Raw genomic sequence first — 21,846 nt, forward strand, 5'->3', positions numbered from 1 at the left:
CAATATCCTCCGATGCCATTTCCTGCTCTTTTGGCAATTTCAACTTTCAAACCATCCTCAGCCTTGAGGTTCCCTCCACCCTACCAGAAAGAGGACTCGGAATAATTTCCCAGTACGTTATCTTTCTCCTCCCCCTCCACACCACCACCTTTATCCTCAAGGATGTCTGACCTTATCCTTTACCAGCTACTCTTTTCCACAGGGTTATGTAGAACTCCTCTGCAGCTTTCTTTGTACCCATCACATCACTCTGGCTGCAGTTACAGGTATTTTCCCCCTCCCCCCCTATTTCTCCACCCCTCAGTTGATCCCTCTGCTCAACAATCCTTCTCCATCTTTTTATGCCCTACAGATCTTTCATACCTGCATTTCCTCAGCTGCTTCAGGTCCTTCCCTTCCCAAATCCATTTCCCTCCAGTGCTATACGTTTCCATTCCAGCTTCCCCAACTGCACTGAGCTTCCTTGAGTCAGGCACAGGGGAGGAAAGCAGCTCTATCACCTTTAATCCCCTTCTCTCCAGCATATCAGAAGCTCAGAAACCCCAAATCACCTCTGCTAACCCCATGTTGCTAAGCTCACCTCTCCCCTGCCCCACATCAATGCTCAACTCACACTCTGGCCAAACCAACCCTCCCAAGCCCAGAATCTTTCCAGTTTCCTGCCAGAAAGAAGGCTCATATTCCAGAAAAACCTAGAATGCTATTTTTTTTTCATCCAGTGACTGTCTTCCTTCAGCCACATCACTAATCCCAAAAGCATTTGCCTCTCTTCCAAATAGCTAAAAGGTTCCTTTGACCCCCATGCTTTACTCCTGACCTTTTGTTTCTCTTCCTCTCTCGAGATGGTCACACATCCCTCTGCTTCATCAGGATCACAAGTAGATCACCCAGGAATGAAATCCGAGGGATCTCTGCAGCCTCCCTCCACCCCCTGCCAAGCCACATCCCTCCCTGCTTCAAGCCAGGTAATTTTAGAGCACCATCTCCCTTCTGTCGTGCCTACTTGGGTCTCAACAGACCAGCAGGAAGACAGGGTCACATTTACAGTCGCACTCGGACAGAAATTTCACCTGCTGAAACTCAGAATTTAAACTGCTAGAAACTGTGTGGAAAAGGCATTCTTAACACCAACAGAAACACACCTACAACAGGAGCCTACATATAAATTTGTGACTTCACACCAACAAGAGTGTCTTATTTTTGCTGTAGTTTTTGAGACCAGCATTTTTTATAGAGATGCTCAAAAGCTGCAGGCATATTTTTACCTATGCTTAGCAACTGTCACAGTGCAGCCCTCACAGAGGACCTGCAAACACTCTGCAGAGCCAGCCGGTCCCTTTACTCCACACCACTGCTCTATCTCAAGTGACTCCCCCTCTAAATAGAGAGGAAAAAACTCAAAAATCTTCTCCCAAGGGGATTTTGATGAAGAAGGAGGAAAAATTAGGTTCAAAAAGCCTTCCTCTAACAATTTTCCTGAGGTATATTGGTGGACTGACCAACTGTCAAGGGTACCCACACGGGTGCTTGAGCTCCCACCAATTCAGAGCGACCTTGGCCAAGATACTTGGCCCCAGTCTCCCTTTAATCAGGTCCAACTTCAAACTGTTCTTCCCAGAGGACCGATTCCCCTTGTCCCTCAAAGGAAGCTTTAACACACAAAGTAAAATATGTCCTTGCTGGCAAATATTCAGGGAGAAGAGAGGTTACCTTACTATAAAAAACAAACCCTAGCTTTTTATTTTTCACTCTAGTCCATGGGAAGGACAATGAAAGTCTGATATTTGTCATGGATACAGCCCTACTTAAAAACAGTGCCCTTTCTTAAAGTCAAGGGAAAGCAGGGTTGGGACTTAGATTATTGTTTCTGAGCATGCTCAGCAGCTTTGAAGATTTCAGCATTGGGTAATGGAGCCCTGTTTCCTCTCTGACATCACTACACATTCTCCCTGCCTGACCAGAGCAATGACACAGTAACAGGTTTTGCTGCTACAATTGTTTTTTTGCAAAGGGGTTGCCCCACAAACAGGGACACCCAGCAGAAAGCAAGGGTGAAGCTGTGCAGGAAAGGACTGCAGAGCTTACCCATTTCACGGGCATACCCTGGAGCACCCAACTTGTTTGAGGTTCCCCATCTCTCCCAAAGAAAAAAATTACAAGAAATATCTTTTCAAACCCAAGACTTGGCCGGCTCCACTTCCTGAAACAGGAACTTCAAAACCTAATCAGACCAATCTGATATCAATTAAGACTCTTTTTTTTTCATGTAAGGAAACGAACGATGCAAACCAAGCAGCCCCTCTGTTCGGGGCTGTGTTAGGAAGCCAAACCCACAGCACAGCAGGACAAGGTAATGCAAACCCTGCAGTCAACCACACTGAGAGGTATTTTCTCATGCCTTTCTAGCAGTTTAATAACGACTTACAAAGTGTGCATGCCCTAAAACACTCAGAAGGAACATCAACTCATTACTGCTGGATGTCCCGACTCTTTTTTCAAGAGTGCACCTTAATGCTACATGAAGTAGAATTACCAAGCCCTACAACTATAAAGAACCCTCCCCGACCTTTAGATGAAAGGCAGGAACTGAGGTGAAAAGCACTATTCCAACTTCAGGCTCCTGACACAAGGACGACACACAAAAGCTCATCAATAGCTGCGGTGCTTTTGTTTTTCTTTCTAACATCCAGACTCTCCCGGGCTGAAGTCAGGAAACAAGATGTCATTGTTTAGGCTTAATGAGTCAATGTTAATTTCCCCATTGTTTATTTAAATCCCCTTTAAAACACCCCAACAGCGGCTTTAATTACGTCGAAACACTAACGCTTTCCCGAGGGCGGGGGATAAGGAAAAGGCGTTTTCCACAAAGGGGATCGCCGACACTTGCTGGGAGAGCTGGACGTGCGGGGCAGCCCGGCCGGGGTGCGGGGCGGGGAAGCAGCGCCGGGCAGGTGAGTCCCGCCCTGCATCCCGCCGGGCTGCTCCTCTCGCCCGGCCTCCCAGAACGTCAAAACAACCGGAAAACCCACCCCGAAAGGCCAGGGTGCTGCGGGGGAAGGGCCACCCGAGCGGGGCGGGAGGGTCCCCGCAGCGGGGCAGACCCCTCGGCCCCGCCCGCAGGGTCGCTCCCCGCCACGGCCCGGCCGCTGCCCCCACCCCGGGCCGGCCCCCTCCCGTCGGGTCACCTTGACAGCCCTCCCGGGCCCCCCGCGCTCGCCTCTTTGTGCCGTTCCCCGCCGAGCGCCGGGCCCCACGCACACAGCCCCGCGGAGCAGGGCCCGGCCCGGCCCGGGGGAGCGGCGGCCGCGGGGCAGAGCCCGGAGCCCCCCGCCCCGCGCGGCGCGGCCGTTACCTGGAAGTCCCGGTCCTCGTTGAAGCGGGAGAACCTGTCCGCCATTTTGCGCCTGGCTCAGCCCGGCCCGGCTCGGCCCCGCGCTCCGGCCGCCTCCCCTCAGCGCCGCCCCCGCCGCCCCGCGCCTGCGCCGCACGCCTGGCGTCACGGGGAGCGGGGCGGTGCGGGGCGGTGCGGGCGGCTGCCGCAGGGAGCGGCGGAGGGCGGCAGGCAGAGCCCCCCGCCCCGCTCGGGCTCCGGCCGGCCCGGCCCCGCGCGGGAGGGACCCGCACCGCGCGCTGCGGGACCGGGGGGGGGGGGGGTCGGCAGTGCGGGGCGCTCCCAGCGCCGCTCTGCGCATGCGTGGAGGCCTCGGGGATTCGGCTCTGATGGGGGGGGGGAGCGCGAGCCTCGCTTCGGCCTTCCCGCCCTCCCGGTCGCAGCCAATGGGAGCTGCAGCAGCGTCTTGAGTGACGGCGGTGCGAGCCAATAGGAGCGCGGGCTCGGCACCCCGCCCCCCCCCCCCCTCCCATCCCGGCGCGCGCCGCGGGTCACGCCTGCTGAGGAGGGGGTGGCGCGTGCGCGGAGCCTGCTCAGAGGGGCCCGGGCGGGGCTGGGGGGAGCCCTGGGGCCGGGCCTGGGGTCTGGGGCCGGGTCTGAGGGGGGGTCTGCGGTCTGGGGTCTGGTCTGGGGGGAGCCCTGGGGCCGGGTCTGGGGTCTGTTCTGGGGGGAGCGCTGGGGCCTGGGGCAGGGTCTGGGGTCTGGTCTGGGGGGAGCCCTGGGGTCTGGGGCCGGGTCTGGGGTCTGGGGTCTGGTCTGGGGTCTGGGGCCGGGTCTGAGGGGAGCCCTGGGGTCTGGGGTCTGGTCTGGGGGGAGCCCTGGGGCCGGGTCTGGGGTCTGGTCTGGGGGGAGCGCTGGGGTCTGGGGTCTGGTCTGGGGGGAGCCCTGGGGCCGGGTCTGGGGTCTGGTCTGGGGGGAGCCGCGGGGCCTGGGGCCGGGTCTGGGGGGAGCCGCGGGGCCTGGGGCACAGCCCCGAGGCAGGTGAAGGTCCCCGGGGCACAGCCGCGGGGCACAGCCACAGCCTCAGCCGGATCACGGTGCCCGCAGCCAGCCCCGAAGGGAAGCCGGGTGCCCGGGAGCAGGCACAGCCACGCCGGGACCCCTGCTCCCCCCACCCCCCCGGCCCTTCAGCCAGGCCGCAGGGGCCTTTCTGCCCCGCGGGGCAGGAGGTGTGTGCCCGGCTGGCTCCAGCATCGCTCCCTGGGTGCGGCGGGGGAGCAGCTCTTGGGCCCGCACACTCCGGGGGTCTCTCTCTCTCAGCACCCCCAGGCCTTGGGGGGCCGCGGCAGACCGGGCCCTGCCTTCCCCCCCGCCGCCGCAGCTGTCACCAGCTGTCCCTGAGCCCCGCCGTCCCTGACAGCAGGAAAAGCGGATTCCATCTGTCTCTCCATTCATTCCTGTTTCTTTCTCCCACCAGAAGCCTCGCTGCCCGGCTCCCGCCTGCGTGCTGCCCTCTGCCGCTCGCCGAGGCGGGGGGACGAGAGAGGAGCTCGGAAACGGGCCTGTCTGGAGCGCGTCCAGCAGCCTGTGCCTCCACAGAACCTGTCCATGAGCTGAACGCCCGTGAGCCCTGCAGTCTTACATCAGTGTGCCAGGCTGCCAGAACGCCCTGGAGCTCCTTCGTGCCTCTGTCTTGCTAGTAGGGATGCTGCTCTCTTCCCATCTTCCCAAGAAATCCCCCTCATCTGGGCTCTCTCTGGGGACCTGTGAGCTGAGAACAGCCTCGTGGTTAGAGCTGGGACCTCTGTGGAGCAGGGTGGCAGTGACAGCTTTTGCTGGGCAGGAACGTGCTGGAATTTGCTCCTCGTTGGTCCTAAGAAAGTCTTGATGATGCCGGGCACGTCCGTGCTTTGCTCCCCACAAACACAGGGCCGGGGGTCCCTGAGGCAGGGAGGGGGGCAGCCTTTCCCCTTCCAGGAATCACCACTGCGTTTTCAGAGGGATTGTCCCCCCTTTTGTCCTCCTGAAGCGCCCAGATGGGTCCAGGTGGGCAGGGTGGAACCAGGACCCCCAGCGGGGAGCTCGGCCACACTGTGGGGAGCAGGGACACGCGTGTCCTGCAGCCCCTGCGCGTGGGGCCGAGTGGGTGCCCGGGCCCTGCTCGGCGCCGGGGCTGTGCCCACCAGAGGGAGCTCCTGCTCAACCCAAGCTGGCCGTGGGACCCCCACCCACGCCGTGGGACCCCCGACAGCTGTGAGCCACTCACCTACACCTTCAGACCCCCTCCCACCCCATGGGCCCCTCACTCACACTGTGGGGCCCCCCCACCCACTGTGGGATCCCCACCCACACTGTGAGACCCCTACCCACACCATAGGATCGCTGCCTACGCCGTGGGATCCATACACATCATAGGCCTCTCACCCACACCATGAGACCCCCACTCACACTGTGGGACCCCGACCCACCATAGGCCCCCACCTACACCCTGAGACCTCCACCCACCGTTTGGGCCCCACAGCATGAGACCCACACCACCGTTTGGAGCTAGTGGGACAAGCCCCAGGACAGGCACCACAGGTGGGAGGGTTGCAGCCCCCCCAGCAGGACCCCAATGCCCCTTCTCAGTGTGGCCCCCCCACCCTGCTGGGTGCACAAAGCCAGGGGGTGGGGGACACCCAGTCCTGCCAGCCTGGGCTTTGGGGTGAGGGGGATCTGGTACCCCAGGGATGCAGAGCCAGAGAGAAGGGGTCACCCCCCCCAGCACAGGGCTGGCTGCCCCCTTCGGTGCTGCCCAAGGCCCCTCACCCCTGCCTCAGTTTCCCTGGGTGCTAGAGGGGAGAGCTGACCCCGCTGGGGGGGGGGGGTGCAGCCGTGGGAGGGGGTCTGGTGTCCCCAGGCCAGGGGACCCCGAGGGTGTACGTGTGTGAGTGAGTGTGAGTGTGAGCGTGGGGCCAGCCGGGGGGCAGGAGGCCCCTTCCTGCGGGCCGGGAGGCGGGGGCCGGCGCTGCAGCCGCCTGGGCTGCTCTTCTCATGTAAAGCAGCTTCTTGCGGGGGCTGCAAACGGCCCCCCCGTGGGGGGGGGGGGCTGCCCAACGGGGACCTGCGGCTGCTGGGGGACAAACCTACCCTGCTCTGCCCGCCAGTAGCCCCTAGCCTGGAGGGGCTGGGCATGGGGACAGCTCCGTGTCCCTGTTGGCACCACTTCATGCCCCCGTCAGGCACGGGGACAGTTCAGTGCCACCCTTGGGCACGGGGATCAGTCCGTGCCTGCGCTGGCGTGAGGACAGCTCTGTGTCCCCATCGGGCACTGGGACAGCTCAGTGTCCTCAAAGAGCACAGCTTTGTGCCCGCTTTGGGCACAGGGGTGGCTCAGTGTCCCCATCAGGCACAGCTCAGTGTCTCTGTCAGGCATGGGGACAGCTCAGTGTCCCCATCAGGCACAGCCCTGTGCCCCAAAAGGACAGCTCAGTGTCACCAGTGGGCTGGGGACATTTAGAGTGGCTGTGTGACACCGTGGGGGCAGGAATGGCCTTCATGATCCCACTGCAGCCCCCCAGGAGGGTTTGGGTAGTGCTGGGGGACAGGCAGGCACCCAAGGGACCCTGGGGGCCACCATGGGACCATGGCATGGCTCGCCTGTGTCCCCACACCCCTGACAAGGGCTGGGTATAAATAGCAGCCAGCTCTGTCACCTCCTGTCACATGCCGGGTGCTGGCAGGGTCCCCCCACCAGCAGCCAGGGCACAGCTGTTCCTGGGATGGAGGGAACAGCCACGGGGGCACCCTGTCCCTGCTGCCACCCCCCACCACGGGGGCCACTGGGGCCACCGACCCCTATCCCATACCCCAGGGACAGTCCAAGGGTACCCAGGGGTCTGGGCCACCCACATGGGACTTTGCTGTCACCACCTTGGGAACACAGACCCCAACTCAGCCCTGGCCCTGGGACAGAGCTGAGATGGCCAAACCCCCCCACCCCACGGGGACCCACTGCCAGCGCTGGGGGGCTTCCCTCCCTGGGGACAAACAGGACATTTCCCACCCCAAATCAGGGCAAAAAGGGAAAGTCCCTGGGGGTGGGGGAGGGGGGGTGACAGAGCCTCCCCCCGCCCGCTCCCATGGGCAAAAATTGTCACCGCTCGACCTGCTCTAAAAATACCCCATCCTGACAGCGACAGCTGGGGACCGGTGCCTTGGGGACCCTGGGGGCCCCTTGCCTGCCTGTCCCACTCTCTCCTCCCACTCCCCATTTCGGGGACCCCTCAGTCTCCCCACCCCTCTGCCCGTCCCTTTGTCCCAAAGCGGGGGTGGCTGTGGCAGCGTGCCCGGCCCTGCCCGGGGGCCACCGGCACGCCTGGCCCCGGCCACCGCGGCGCGGGGCCTCTCGCTGTCCCCCCGGCCCTCCCCGAAGCCCCTAATCCATCTCTCCCAGCAGGAGATGCCTAAGCTGCCTTTTCATGCCGGCTCCTCCACGCGAGCTCGCAGCGCTCTCAATGCCGGGCGCTGGCAGGAGATGTGTCAGGACAAGCTGAGGGGATCCCTCCCCTGCCAGCAAGGTCAAGGTGGGCTTAAGCCAGCGTCCCCCCTCTCCCCGCCCTGCCCAGCACCCTGCCAGCCTGCCACCGGTGCCTTTTGAGTCCACCGGCTCTGGGGGGCATCAGGGGTTCACCATCCCTGGGGTACCGGGGCAGTCAGACCCTCACTGTGGGGGGGGGCTGGACCCCAGCTCCTCCTGGCCACTCCTGGGGTCACCCATCACCCCCCAGACCCACCCTGGGGACCCTCCAGGTGCCAGGGTTTGAGCAGCATGCCCTGCCTGGTGCCTGCCCCATGGGTACCCCAGGGCTCAGCTCACCCCAAAGCCCACCCCATCGATACCCCAGGGCATGGCTCACCCCACAGCTCACCCCACAGGTACCCCAGGGCATGGCTCACCCCACAGCTCACCCCACAGGTACCCCAGGGCTCAGCTCACCCCACAGGTACCCCAGGGCATGGCTCACCCCACAGCTCACCCCACATGTACCCCCAGGCTCAGCTCACCCCACAGGTACCCCAGGGCATGGCTCCCCCACAGCTCACCCCACATGTACCCCCAGGCTCAGCTCACCCCATGTCTCACCCCAGGACATTTCTAACCCCCCCAGCCCACCTGGCCAGTGCTGCTCACAGACCCCTCCCACCCATGGAGCCATTGCAGACATTTAGACCAGTTCAGACCAGCACAAACCAGGCCTGAGCAGAGCAGAAGCCAGTTCCTGCCCTCCCTAACCCGCAGCATAGTGTGTGTGCAACAGATCTGGGCACGGGCGTGCAAACACACACATACGTGCCAACAGACCCTTCACACCCCCCAACACTGCTGCCCCCCAGCCCCCCTTCCCACACCCCCATGCTCATCCCTCCTGCCCAGCGCTGTATGTGCACGTGCACACCTGTGTGTGTGCACACGTGTGTGCACACGTGTGCCCGCTCACGCACAGGGGTGCGTGGAGGCCCCACGGTGCCCGTGCTGGGGGCCCCGCATCCTTCCCTGTTCCCGTGGTGACAGCCCCCTGTCCTCTGCTGGCACCTTGAGCCTGCAGCCAGCCAGGCCTTTTGTGGCTGGTTTTAATTAGAGGCTCTTAAGTGTGAAACAAAGCCCAGGGCAGGGGCTGGGGGGGGGGGCCCTTCCCTTCCTCTGAGCTCCTGCGGGACCCCGGGGGTCCCCATCCTGCCTGGCATTGCCCAGCAGAGCTGCTGCATCCCCCAGCTTCTGCTTTGCCCTTCTCCGTGCCTGTCCCCAAGGGATCTGGGTGGTGGGAGCTGGTGTTGCCAGACCCCGCCCCCCAAATATTGCCCTCCCCAGCAGTGCTGGCCACCATCCCGAGTGCAGGGCAGCGTGTGGGGCCGGTGCCAGCTGCCGTGCCAGCCCCAGGGCACCCACGGGTGGGCTCTGCAGCTCCTGTCCCCCAGGAGGAGGCTCAGAGAGGGGCCAGAGCTGCCCACAGATGGGCTGGGGGTGCCAGGCATTGCTCAGGGGGCTGCCAGGGGTCCAAGGCCAGGACCCAAGGGGTGCCCAACTGTGTCCCCCATTCCTGGCCATCTTGGGTGCAGGGAGGAACCCACAAGCATCCTGGCACCCCACAGCGCTGGAGGAGTCCCAGGAGAGGGGCTGCAGGGGGACCATCCCCTGCTCCAACAGGGACACCACCCCGAGGTGGTGGCACCTGTGGGACATCCCCTGGGTGCTGGGCGCAGGGGACTAGCAGCACCGGTTGCCCACCAGCTGCCCCCAGCGTTGTACTGGGATGAAGTGAGAGGAGCAGTGGGGGGATCGGGACTCCTGGGTCCCCCCCACCGTGAGCAGCTTCGGGGGGGCTGTGAGGAGAAGCCCTGGGGGGAGGTGGCCTTGCCCCAACCTCCCCCTAATGCCCAGCCTGGCCGGCTGGCAGCACCCACTCTGTCCCACTGGGTGCCAGGCTGAGTCCCTGCCCTTGCAAGGTCCCCTCTGCCCAGGACCCCCACAGGGAAGTTTTACAGAGGGGGCAGGACCCACTCCCACCCAGCATGGCCCTGGGGACTGGGCTGGGAGCCTGGTGACAGGGACAAAGGAGACCAAAAGGATTCCTCAGCCACTCTACATGTCCCTGCCAGGGGACACCCCCGAAGAGGCAAGACCCCACTGGCTGCCTCCCTGGGGTGTCCTCTGACACCCCCAGCCCACCCAGGGGTCCCTCCTGGGGCTGGCTGCTCTGGGTTCCCCCCTGCCCAGGAGGCCTCAGCACCCATTCCATCCGGATGGGGCCACCTCCCCAGGCGTCCCAAGAGCCCAGATATCCTGGGGACCCCCTGTCCTGAGCCACCAGTACCTCGCAGCCCCCAAGAGGGCGGGGGCAGCCCCTGCCACCCCCTCTGGAAGTGAAATTCCTCCCCTTCCCCGGGAAAGAAGCCAAAATCCAAAGCTTTTAGGAAGCCAAGATCCACGTGGCTGCGCTCAGACCCCCCCACACCCCCTCTGTCCCCGTCCCCGGCCGGCGGGATCGAGGCAAAACCCACCAACACTGGGGACACCAGGGGGGTCACCCAAGCCGGACCCTGCCCCCCCGGGGCTGAGGGGAGCGGCAGCCGGAGGAGCCACCCCCTCGAGGGGAGCCGGGCAGGGGCTGGGGTCCAGCCGAGCCCCTGTCCCCGCCCCGCCAGCCCCCGGGCCAGCAGCCCCCCCGGCTGCCGACGGGCTGGGCGCTCGCCAAGCCCCGGGTGCCCGGCCACCCTCCCGGGGACACGGCTGCCCGCGAACTGGGCACCGTCCCCCCCCACAAAAAAAAAACAACACAGCACCCTTAGGTGTCACTGGCACCCATCCCGCTCCTCCAGGACCACCCCCCCGACCTCGTCCAGGCCCACAGGGACCCCCGACCCATTTTGCATCCCGCCCAACAGCCGCGGTGACAACCGGCACGTCCGGGCCAGCAAAGCTGACGGGGAACCGGGGGGGGGGGGGGTGGGCGGGCATCGGGTGTCCCCCCTCCCCCCGGGTCCCCCCACCCCTCAGCTTTGATTTCTGGAGCCCCCCCCGGCCCTTCCCCCTCGGCCGGGAGCCGCAATGGTTTCAATTACGCTCTGAAAGGCGGTTGGGGCCCCTCTTTTCACGGCGGCCCGGCCTGCTCCTGCTCACAACAAAAGCTTAAGTTACAGGAAAGGGAGAGAAAGGGAGGGAGGGAGGGAAGAAGGAGGGAGGACGACGGAGGGGAAGGAGCAACCGGCACAACCTCCCCCCCAAAAAAAAAAGCAGCGGGATGGTGGGGGCAGTGGGGCTGCCCGCCGGGACCCCCCTCCCAACCCTGCCTGCCCATTTCTTGGGGTGCTGCTTTGGGAAGGGCAGCCCCCACCCCCCCCCCGCCCCCGCTGCCAAAATTTGGGGTGATTACCTGCAGTTTTTTTCCCTTATGAAGGTCTCTGGTGCGTCCCAGCCCTCACCCGAAATATCCCAGTCCCCTCCCAGCGTCTCCCAAATCCTCCAACCCCCCCTGGCATGTCCAGAGCCCTTCAGTGTGTCCCAGTCCTCTCCCCAGTGTGTCCCAGTTCCCCCCAGTGCCCTGGATCCCCCAGTGTATCCCAGTCGCACACTGGCACGTCCTGGTTCCACCCAGTGTGTTTCAGCCCCCTCCCAACGTGTCCCAGGTCCCCCAACATGTTCCAGATCCCTCCAGTTTGTCCCTATCCCCCCCTTGATGTGTCCTGGTTCCCCCTGCTATGTCCTGGATCCCTCAGGTGTGTCCCAGTACCTCCCCCCCCCAGTGCATCCCAGTTCCCTCACGTGTTCCAGATCCCTCCAGTGTGTCCCAGTCTCTCCTCAATGTGTCCCAGTGTCCCCCAGTGTTTCCCAATCTCTCCTCAGCATGTCCCAGCCCACTCTTGGTGTGTTCCAGATCCCCCTGGCATGTCCCAGATCCCTCCCAGTGTGTCCCTAATGTGCCCTGGTCCCTCCTGGCATGTCCTGGATCCCCCTGGTGTGTCCCAGTGTCCCCCCAACAGTGTGTCCCAGCCCCCCAGTGTATCCCAGCCTCTCAGTTTTAGGGACATCAGTGGCCTTCCCCACAGCTGGGGTGGGAGGTGTGGGGCTGTAGAGGGGGGCAGGATGCAAGATGTCCCCTGCCCCCCTCCCAGCTAGTCTGGGGGCATCAGGGACACCCTGGCTGTGCAGTGGCCTTGTGGGGCTGCAGGTGCCAGCTCGGGCAGCCCCCCAGGGTGGCCGTGGGCACCCCACGGGGTGCTGGCAGCACCTGGGTGACACATGGGGACCAAGGAATGTTGGGGCTGAGGCATCCCTGTTCCTGGGGGGCCACGGGAGCTAATTCTGCCCCGCTGCACCCTAAAGGGGACCTGGGGACAGCAAGGGACCCTCTGCAGTGTGTTGGGGGAGGGGATGTGGGTCCTAGGCTGGGGGAGGGGAGCAGCCGCTTGGCTGGGGGGAGATGGGGGGAGCACGGGACATTGGGGGGCTCAGGGGACATTAGGGGGTGCCGGGGACGTGAGTGAGCAGGGGACACGAGGGCGGCACGAAGGGCACAGGGGATGCAAGGGACATGGGAGGGCAGGGGACACTGGAGGGGGGCAGGGGACATGAGAGGGTGCGGGGGACGCGGGGGGGGGGGGGGCAGGCAGGGGGCTCAGGGGACATCAAGGGGTGCCGGGGACACGGAGGGGGACTTTTCCCCGTGGCCCCGTCCCGACCCGACGCCGCGGGGGGAGTTTTCACAGCGCGGAAAAAGTTTTGGGCTGGGGGGGCCCGGTGACCCCGGGGAGGGGAGGGGGGGGGGGGGGGGGGGGGCGGGGCGGCCGCGCCGTTTGAATGTGATTGGCGGGGCGGGGGGGGCGGGGCGCGGGGGGGGCCGCTCCCCCCGGCGGGGACGCGGCGCTGCCCCGCACAAAGGCGGCGGGAGCGTCCGGTGCGGCCGCTGCGCTCCCCGGGACCCCCCGGGACCCCCCCCCCTGCACCACCCCCAGGATCTTTCCCCCCTTTCCCCTTCCCCCTCCCTTTCCCCCCCCCCCCCCCCCCCCCCCCGTCCGGTACCCATCACTGCGGGACCGGGAGCTGCACCGCGGAGCAGCGGGTCGGGGCAGCGGGAACACCGGGAGCGCCACGTCCCAGCAGCGGGAGAAGCACCGGGAGCGGCTGGTCCGGGCAGCGGCAGCGCCGCGTCCCAGCAGCGGGAGCCGTCCCGCCGCGCGGGGCAGAGCGGGACACCGGGAGCCGTCCGGGGGGACACCGGGAGCCGTCCAGGCGGACACCGGGCACACACGGTCTGGGCACCGGGAGCGCCCAAGCGGGTCTTCAGCCCGTCCGGACACCGGGAGGACTCCGGACAAGAGCGGGCACTGCGGAGTGATCCCCGGGAGCCATCCAGCCAGCACCGGGCACGGCAGATCCAGCCAGGAGGACCGGCCGGCCGGCTGGGCACCGGGCACGGTAATTTGGGGCGCGGGGGCACCATGGGCCCCCCCAGCGTGCTGCCCGCCCTGGCCTGGCTGCTGGCGGGGCTGAGCGTGCCGGCGCCGTGCCGGGGGCAGCTGCACGGCGAGAAGGGCATCTCCATCCCCGACCACGGCTTCTGCCAGCCCATCTCCATCCCGCTCTGCACCGACATCGCCTACAACCAGACCATCATGCCCAACCTGCTGGGTCACACCAACCAGGAGGACGCCGGCTTGGAGGTTCACCAGTTTTACCCCTTGGTGAAGGTTCAGTGCTCGTTGGAGCTCAAGTTCTTCCTCTGCTCCATGTACGCCCCGGTGTGCACGGTGCTGGAACAGGCCATCCCGCCGTGCCGCTCCATCTGCGAGCGGGCGCGCCAGGGCTGTGAAGCCCTGATGAATAAATTCGGGTTCCAATGGCCCGAGAGGCTGCGCTGCGAGAACTTCCCCCGGCACGGCGCCGAGCAGATCTGCGTGGGGCAGAACCACTCGGAAGATGGCGGCTCGCCGGCCTTGCTCACCAGTGCCACGCCGTTGGCCGGCCAGGGCACGCCGGGCGCCCCTCGCTACGCCACCCTCGACCACCCCTTCCACTGCCCGCGGGCACTGAAGGTGCCCAGCTACCTCAACTACAAGTTCTTGGGGGAGAAGGACTGCGCGGCGCCCTGCGAGCCCACCCGTCCCGATGGCCACATGTTCTTCAACGAGGACGAGATCCGTTTTGCTCGGATCTGGATCCTCATCTGGTCTGTCTTGTGTTGTGCCTCCACCTTCTTCACGGTCACCACTTACCTGGTGGACATGCAGCGTTTCCGCTACCCCGAGCGACCCATCATCTTCCTCTCGGGGTGCTACACCATGGTGTCCGTGGCCTACATCGCTGGCTTCGTGCTGGAGGAGCGGGTGGTCTGCAACGAGCGTTTCCAGGATGACGGCTACCGCACTGTGGTGCAGGGCACCAAGAAGGAAGGTTGCACCATCCTCTTCATGATGCTCTACTTCTTCAGCATGGCCAGCTCGATCTGGTGGGTCATCCTCTCCCTCACTTGGTTCCTGGCCGCTGGCATGAAGTGGGGCCATGAGGCCATCGAGGCCAACTCCCAGTACTTCCATTTGGCCGCCTGGGCCGTGCCGGCCGTCAAGACCATCACCATCCTGGCCATGGGGCAGATCGACGGGGACCTCCTGAGCGGCGTCTGCTTCGTGGGCCTCAACAACATCGACCCTCTCCGGGGCTTCGTGTTGGCCCCTCTCTTTGTCTACCTCTTCATCGGTACCTCCTTCCTCCTGGCCGGCTTCGTCTCCCTCTTCCGCATCCGCACCATCATGAAACACGGCGGGACCAAAACGGAGAAGCTGGAGAGGCTGATGGTTCGTATCGGGGTCTTCAGTGTCCTCTACACCGTCCCGGCCACCATCGTCATCGCCTGTTACTTCTACGAGCAGGCGTTCCGCGAGCACTGGGAGCGCAGCTGGATCAGCCAGAACTGCAAGAGCTTGGCCATCCCCTGCCCGCTCCACTTCACCCCCCGCATGACCCCCGACTTCACCGTCTACATGATCAAGTATCTCATGACTCTCATCGTGGGCATCACCTCCGGCTTTTGGATATGGTCAGGGAAAACCCTCCACTCCTGGAGGAAGTTCTACACGCGACTCACCAACAGCAAGCAGGGCGAGACCACGGTGTGACCCCCCCACCCCAAATCCCAAGCCCAGCTGCTGCCCTTCAGCTTGAATTATCCTTTTTTTTTTTTTTTTGGGGGGGGGAGGGTTGTTTTATTATATATTTTTTATTTTTAGATTTATTAACGTCTACGGTGTCTCTCTTTTTCTCTTTGATTTTTTTTTTTTTGGTAATTAAACCTGTAAATAGCATTTGTAAATTTAATGATATATTTGTATTGAAAACACGGGAGAGGAGGTTGAGGGGGGGGGAGGAGAAAAGGGAGAGGAAAAAATTAAAGGAGAGGAAAAGAAGAGAGGGGGGAAAGGAAAAAAGGAGGGGGGGAAGGAAAAGGAGAGGGGGGGAAAGAGGGAAAGGAGAGGGGAAAATATAAGAGGAAAAGGAGAGGGGGGGAAAATGTGAGAGGGAAAAATAAAAGAGGAAGAGAGGAGGGGGAAAAATATAAGAGGAAAAGGAGAGGGGGGGAAAATGTGAGAGGGAAAAATAAAAGAGGAAGAGAGGAGGGGGAAAAATACAAGAGGAAAAGGAGAGGGGGGGGAAAAGAGGAAAAGGAGAGGGAAAAATATAAGAGGAAAAGAACGGAGAGAGGAAGGGAGAAGGAGGGGATGGAAAAAGAGGAAAAGGAGGGGAAAAAAGGAGAAGGGAAAATATAAGAGGAAAAGGAGAGGGTGGAAAAAGAGGGAAAGGAGAGGAGGGAAAATATAAGAGGAAAAGGAGAGGGAAAATAAAAGAGGAAAAAGAGAGGGAAAAGTAAAAGTGGAAGGGGGGGAAAGAGGAAAAGGAGAGGGGGGTAAAAAAAGAGGAAAAGAAGGGGGGAAGAAAAAAAAAAGAGAAAAACGGAGGGAAAAAAGAGGGGGGGAAAGGAGAAAAGGGAGGGAAAAATGAGGAAAGGGAGGGAAGAAAAGGGGAGGAAAAGGAGGGGAAAAGGGGGTGAACGGGGTGGAAAAGGGAGAGAAAAGAGGGAGAAAAAGGGGGGAGAAGAAGGAGGGAAAAAGGGAGAGAAAAGGGAGAGGGGGAGGAGAAAAAAGGAGGAAAAAAAGAGGAAAAAGAGGAGGAAAAGAAGAGGAAAGAGGTGGAAAAGGGCAGAGCCCGCGGCGGCTGAGGAGCCGGGTCTCGCCCTCCCGCCCCCGCTCGGGTTCCCCGTCCCCCCGGGCGGGATGGCCGAGGGACCGCGACCGGGAGCCGGGAACGGCTCCGGGAATCGCTCCGGGAACCGCTCCGGGAACCGCTCCGGGAATCGCTCCGGGAATCGCTCCCTTCCCGCTCTCCCCGCTCAGCGGCTTTTCCTCCGACCCCTGCAAAAACAAAAACTAAGAGGAAGGGGGGGGGACGACGGACCCCAACCCAATAAAACCCCGACTTTTCTCCTTCTCTTTTTTTGGAGACTCCCCAAAAAAAGTTGTTTGGTTTTTTTTTCCTTAAATCCACTTTGGTCACTCCCAAAAACTTTTTGGGGGGGTCGTGTGTGTCCCTCCCCGGGGCTGGGGGCTCTGCCTGTGTCCCCCCCCCCCGGGCTTGGCCACAGACTTTTCCTCCCAAATGACTTTTTCAACAGCCCTTTGCAAATACAAACCAGTAACACAAACCCCTCACTTATCCCTGGGGGCTTTTTTTCCTCCCCCCCCCCCCAAAAAAAAAGGAGTTAATAATTAAATAGGGGGCAGGGTGGGGTGTCCCCATGGGTGCTGTGGGGCCCCCCACTTCCATCTTTCCATGGGGATGAGCCAGCATCTCCCTCCAACTGGAACAAACTTTGCAGGGGGGGGGTGTGTGAAGTTATTTAAGCCCCAAAATTGAAGTTTTTTGCATTTACAGTGAGGGAGGGACTCTTCTTTGCTCCCCTTCCCCCCCCCCCCCCCGGAGGAAATAGCTCACATTTTTTTATAGGATTTGGGGTTTTTTTGGCTGTGGCTGGGTCGTGGGTGTGGGTGTGGGTGTCCCCCCCCCCCCAGTCCCAAATCTCTGAAGAGAAGCGGGTCCTGGCTCTGGTTTGGCTTGTTGGGATTTGGGGAGTTTGAGCTGGAGGGGGAAGGGTTTAAGGTTGGGTTTAATCAGCTGGTTTGAATTGAAATGACCAAAAATATTCTTCCTAAAATGGAGGGGAGATGCTCCCCCCTGCCCCCCCCCACCCCGGCCAGGGAAGTGTTGACCCCACGGGTGCCCCAAATCCAGCCCTGGGAAGCCCCAAAGTGTCTCAGCTCCATCATTTTGGGGGGGATTCTTGGATCCTCTGAAGCACAAAGGGGGTTTGTGGGGTGATCCAGCCCTTCCCTTCCCCCAGCAAAGATCCCAGAAAACCTCCTTAAAATCCCAGTTCTCTGGCGGAGGGAAAAGGAGGAGCTGAAGGGGTTAAGGCAGAGCCTCTCCAGCACATTTTGGAAAGGAAAAACTCTTTGGATCCGGTTTAATTTTCCAGCGATGACTTGGAAAGGGGGGAGAGAAGAGGGGGGGAAAACGTATCCAGGGTTGGGTTCCCCCCCACACCCCCCTTTTCCATGGTTTGGCGAAGCAGTTTGAGGGATGGGCTGGGCAGGACCCCCTCCCCACCCCCACCCCCCCCCCACCTCGCTTTCCATGGCTCTCCAAATGGGAATGAAATGGGATCGATGAGACTGATTTTATTGATGTTATCACTGCCGATGTCTTTGCCTCCCTCGGGGGGGGGGGGGGACAGGGGGGAACCCCCCTGGTGGTGACAGTAGCAGGACAACCCTCAGCCAAGGGGACAAAGTGACACCCCCCCCTCAACTCCACACATGGCGGGTTGGAGGGGGGGGTCCACCCTTTCTCATAGGGACCCCCAGGGCTGTATCCCTGGTGCTGGGGGTGCTTTGACCTGGGGGTGCTGCCCCGTGGGCTGGTCCTTGTGATCTGGGGGGGGGTGTTTCCCTCTTCCCATAAATTCATCTCCCACCCGAGGCCGCTTTGTTTTCCGCAGGCGACGCTCGGCTGGCCGGGGGAATGTAAACTCTCCACCCAGGAATGTGGGAGCTGGGAGATGGGTTTTTTATTTATTTATCTCTTTCTTTTTTTTTTTTCCTCCCAAGGCTTCAGTGTCCTGGCTTTGGAAAACAGAGCTGGGATTAGAGCTGCTGGGCCTGGGCTCGGGTGGGTGCTGAGTCCTCCCCTCACTGGGTGTTCCTGGGACCTCCCTGGGGGGGTCTGTGGTTGTGTCACCTCCTCCTCCCCGGCCCCGCTGGTTGCTGTGATGTCCAGGGAAGTTTGGAGCTGGAATTGGAGGAACTGGGCTGGAACCTGCCCCAGAAGAAGCTTTTTGGCCCAGCCCTGGGCCTCTCAGAGGGTTTTGGTTTGGGGGGTTGCAGGTTTTTGGAGGTTTTTGACTCTCAGGGTCAAAGGGAAAGAGCTTGGAGGGTGTCTGCAAGCATCGGTCCCCTCTGTCCCCTGGTCTGTCACCCCAGAGATGGGTCACCCCCAGGGACAGGTCACCCCAAGAGTGGATCTCACTGAAGAGGGGTCACCCCAAGTCCAGCTAACCTTGGTGACAGGTCCAGGTCACCCTGAGGAGGAGCCACACTGGGGTCAGGTCACCCCAGGGACAGGTGACCGAAGGTCCAACTAACCCCAGGGAGTGGTCACCCCATGTTCAGGTGTCACTGTGGGACTGAGGTTTGACAACAACTTGATCCCCTCCCCCTCCCACCCAGGTAGGGAAGGAGAGAGAGAAAAAGAGAGAGACTTGGCTGGATTGAAAACTGAACTGCACAGCTTGAATTAAACACTCATGATACAAGAAAATAGACACAATTATATACAAATATGTTCAGGTTTGTGCAAAAGCCTCTCGCCTCCCCCCACCCCCAGCAACTCCCACAGCATCTCCTGAGCTGGGAACAGTCCCAAATAATCCCGGAGCTGCTGGAGAGACAGCAGAGTGATGAGGGTCAGGAGAGCTGGAGCCTGGGGGTCCATGGTGAGGGAGGGACGGAGTCCTCCCCGGACGCCGGCCATGGGTGGAGGAGAAGGGAAGAAGAAGCAGGAAGGAAGTTGTCTTCTGGGATCTCTGACCTTCCTCTGAGCTCAGGTAGGTCAATGGAAGGGAACATCTCTGGCCAGTTTTGCTCTGTCTAACTCAGCCTCCTAGGGGGGTCACAGATCTCCCCGTAGTGTCTGAGCCGGCGGAGTGAAGATGTGACCTGGAAGCCCCAGCAGTTAGAGACACATCCCAGTGTTACCAGCCTTAGTTGGAACGCTCTGGTGCTGGTTGAAAGAAATCTTACTGAAGGAGGAATAATCACTACAAGGAAAATTGGCTTCATCCTGCCTCAAACCAGGACATCAGGTAACCCTGGGGACAGGTCACCCCTGGTGTGCCCAGGGAATGGGTCCCCCCAGGTCCAGGAAACCCCAGAGACAGGGAACAGGGACCTCCTCTCTGCACCCGCCTGAGCCCCAGCCCCCCCAGGCTTTTGACTCCATCCTCCTCTTCCTCTTCAAGCCAAGTGAAGAGGGAGCAAATGCCAGTGGTGGGTCCTGCCGTGTCCCCCTGCCCGGCCCTGGCAGGGGGTCCTTTGATGTCCCCTAATGAGCCCCGCTCTGTTTTCACAGCTGCTCAACGCAGCAGAAGTCAATTAAAGTGCACCCTGGCTCCTCCTGTCCTGCCTGGCCCCAGAGCACCCACAACTCATCACACCAGTGCCCAGGGAAGCTCACGGGGCTCGTGTGTGGGGCTGGGGACAGGGGGGTCCCCAGGAGGAGCAGCCATGGCCAGGTGAGTGGTGGCACCAGGCTCTGTCCCAGCAAGGAGACAGCCCCGGGGGTGAAACCAGTGCAGGGAAGGGGCTGCTGGAGGAAGGAACTGGTCTCGCTGGGAGAAAGACTCATCACAGGGTGTCCCCAGCACTGACTGTCCCAGTGCTCCTGTCCCCCAGGCCACTCCTGTCCCCTGGACCATGGGCTCCCCTGTCCCCCAGGGCCCCTGTCCCACAGTCACTCCTGTCCCCAGGGCCCTCAGATTGCCCTGTCCCCAAGGCTGCCTCACCCCTTGTCCCCTGGGGGTTCCCCCTCTTTGCCCCACGGGGACGCAGCTGCTCAGCCCCCCCTGGTGACAGTTCCCTTGAGGCAGCGACCAGCGGTGACACGGGGGGGGGGTGGCAGAGGAGCGGGAAGGGGACGGGAAACAGGGAGGTGAGGAGGGACAGCTAGTGGTGACATGTCACAGGTCCCCACCGATCCTTTCTGAACAGCCTGACAGGTCCCGGGGCCGCGGTGGGGACATCGCTGCCTGTCCCCGACGGGGACCCACGGCCACCCCGGGGGGCCACGGGGAGAGCGCGCCCCCGGGTCCCCCCAGCCCCGATGTCCCCCCCCGGGTGCCCCCAGCCCCGATGTCCCCCCAGCCCCGATGTCCCCCCCCGGGTGCCCCCAGCCCTGATGTCCCCCCCAGGTGCCCCCAGCCCTGATGTCCCCCCAGCCCCGATGTCCCCCCCTGGGTGCCCCCAGCCCTGATGTCCCCCCCCGGGTGCCCCCAGCCCCGATGTCCCCCCCAGGTGCCCCCAGCCCCGATGTCCCCCCAGCCCCGATGTCCCCCCCAGGTGCCCCCAGCCCTGATGTCCCCCCAGCCCTGATATCCCCCCCAGGTGCCCCCAGCCCCCCGCCCCCCGCGGGCTCCCGAGGCCAGCAGAGCCCCCCGGCCGGTGGCCAGAGGGGACAAGCGACTCTTAAAGGAGACAGAGCTGCCAGGGGGCACGACGTGTCCCCCCAGCAATTCGGGGTGTCCCCAGCCAGGGTTGGGGTTCGCAGGCAGGTGGAGGATCCTGTCTCCATCCCACTGCCCCACTTGAGGGACACAGGACCCCGTCTCTGTGCAGGGGTGATGCCTGGAGGGGGTGGGAGTGGAGGACGTGGGGCCACTGGTCCATCCCAGTGTCCTCCTGGAGAACTTGGGATGAGAAGATGGGATGCTCTGTCTCCTTCCCAGTGTTCTTCCTTGAGAACATGGAGCACGCAGAAGTGTTACCCTGTCCCTGTCCCAGCATCCCTCCTGGAGAATGAGGGAGATGGACATGGGATGGGTGGGCATGGGACCCCTCTCCATCCTGGTGCTCCTCCTGGAGAACATGGGGTGGATGGACACTGTTCCCCACTTCCATCCCAGCACCCCATCCAGAGAACATGGGATGGATGGACATGGGATGGGTGGGCATGGGACTCCTCTCCACCCTGCTGCACCTCCTGGAGAATATGGGATGGATGGGGGATGGAGGGACGGATGGATGGATGGATGGAGGGATGGATGGACACAGTTCCCCATCTTCATCCAACACTTCATCCAGAGAACATGAGATAGCTGGGTGGGCATGGACAAAGCAATGGGGTGGGCATGGGATGTATCTCCATCCCAGTATTCCTCCTGGAGAGTGTGGGATGGATGGACACGGGATGGGTGGGCATGGGACCCCTCTCCATTCCAGTGTACCTCCTGAAGAACATCTGGGCATCCCTCCTGGACAGCGGGGGATGGATGGAAGTGGGATGGCTGGGCATGGGACCCCATTCCATCAGGGTGCACCCCCTGAAGAACATGGGGTAGGTGAACATGGGCTCCCCAGCTCCCCCCCAGCCCCTCATCCAGAGAACATGGGATGGGTGGGCACGGGATCCCACCTCCAGCCCAGTATCCCTTCCGGAGAGCAGGGGATGGGGGGGATGGACACGGTTGCCCACCCCATCCCCCCCACCCTGTTCCCCCCACCCCACGGCCACGAAGCTCTGGTGCAGCTGCTGGGGTGGGGGAGGGATCCGGGGGGGCAGGGGGAGGAATCCAGGCCGGGGAGGGGGGGGGGGCGGAGGGGCCCCGGGTGGGGGGGGAGGGGAATCTGGGCCGAGGGGAGCGGGGGGGCCCGGGGGG

At 62.4% G+C, this 21,846-nt stretch overlaps 2 protein-coding genes and 2 long non-coding RNA genes across 5 annotated transcripts in view; 2 read left to right on the forward strand and 2 right to left on the reverse strand.

Moving 5' to 3' along the window:
- GPATCH8 (G-patch domain containing 8) overlaps positions 1–3,463 on the reverse strand; it is a 59,160-nt gene extending 55,697 nt beyond the window's left edge. For both annotated transcript variants that reach the window (XR_007891621.1, XM_051640282.1), the window contains exon 1: positions 3,353–3,463. Coding sequence is in view for 1 of the 2 variants with exons in the window: in XM_051640282.1 (XP_051496242.1) it covers positions 3,353–3,397 (45 nt within the window). In the remaining variant the exon portion in view is untranslated. The remainder of the gene's footprint in view (positions 1–3,352) is intronic.
- Positions 3,464–4,324: 861 nt separating this feature from the next.
- On the forward strand, positions 4,325–5,225 carry LOC127394498 (uncharacterized). Its single transcript, XR_007891636.1, has 2 exons — positions 4,325–4,560; positions 4,809–5,225. It is a non-coding gene; the product is annotated as an uncharacterized LOC127394498 (long non-coding RNA).
- Positions 5,226–12,893: 7,668 nt separating this feature from the next.
- On the forward strand, positions 12,894–15,177 carry FZD2 (frizzled class receptor 2). Its single transcript, XM_051640384.1, has one exon. The coding sequence runs from the start codon at positions 13,310–13,312 to the stop codon at positions 14,981–14,983; it is 1,674 nt and encodes a 557-aa protein (XP_051496344.1). The 5' UTR covers positions 12,894–13,309; the 3' UTR covers positions 14,984–15,177.
- A 3,507-nt stretch (positions 15,178–18,684) lies between these two features.
- Positions 18,685–20,274, reverse strand: LOC127394504 (uncharacterized). Its single transcript, XR_007891642.1, has 2 exons — positions 19,005–20,274; positions 18,685–18,851 (listed from the first exon to the last, which is right to left on the reverse strand). It is a non-coding gene; the product is annotated as an uncharacterized LOC127394504 (long non-coding RNA).
- Between the last annotated feature and the right edge of the window lie 1,572 nt (positions 20,275–21,846).

This window comes from Apus apus, chromosome 25 (assembly GCF_020740795.1).
Source record: "Apus apus isolate bApuApu2 chromosome 25, bApuApu2.pri.cur, whole genome shotgun sequence".
NCBI lineage: Eukaryota > Metazoa > Chordata > Aves > Apodiformes > Apodidae > Apus > Apus apus.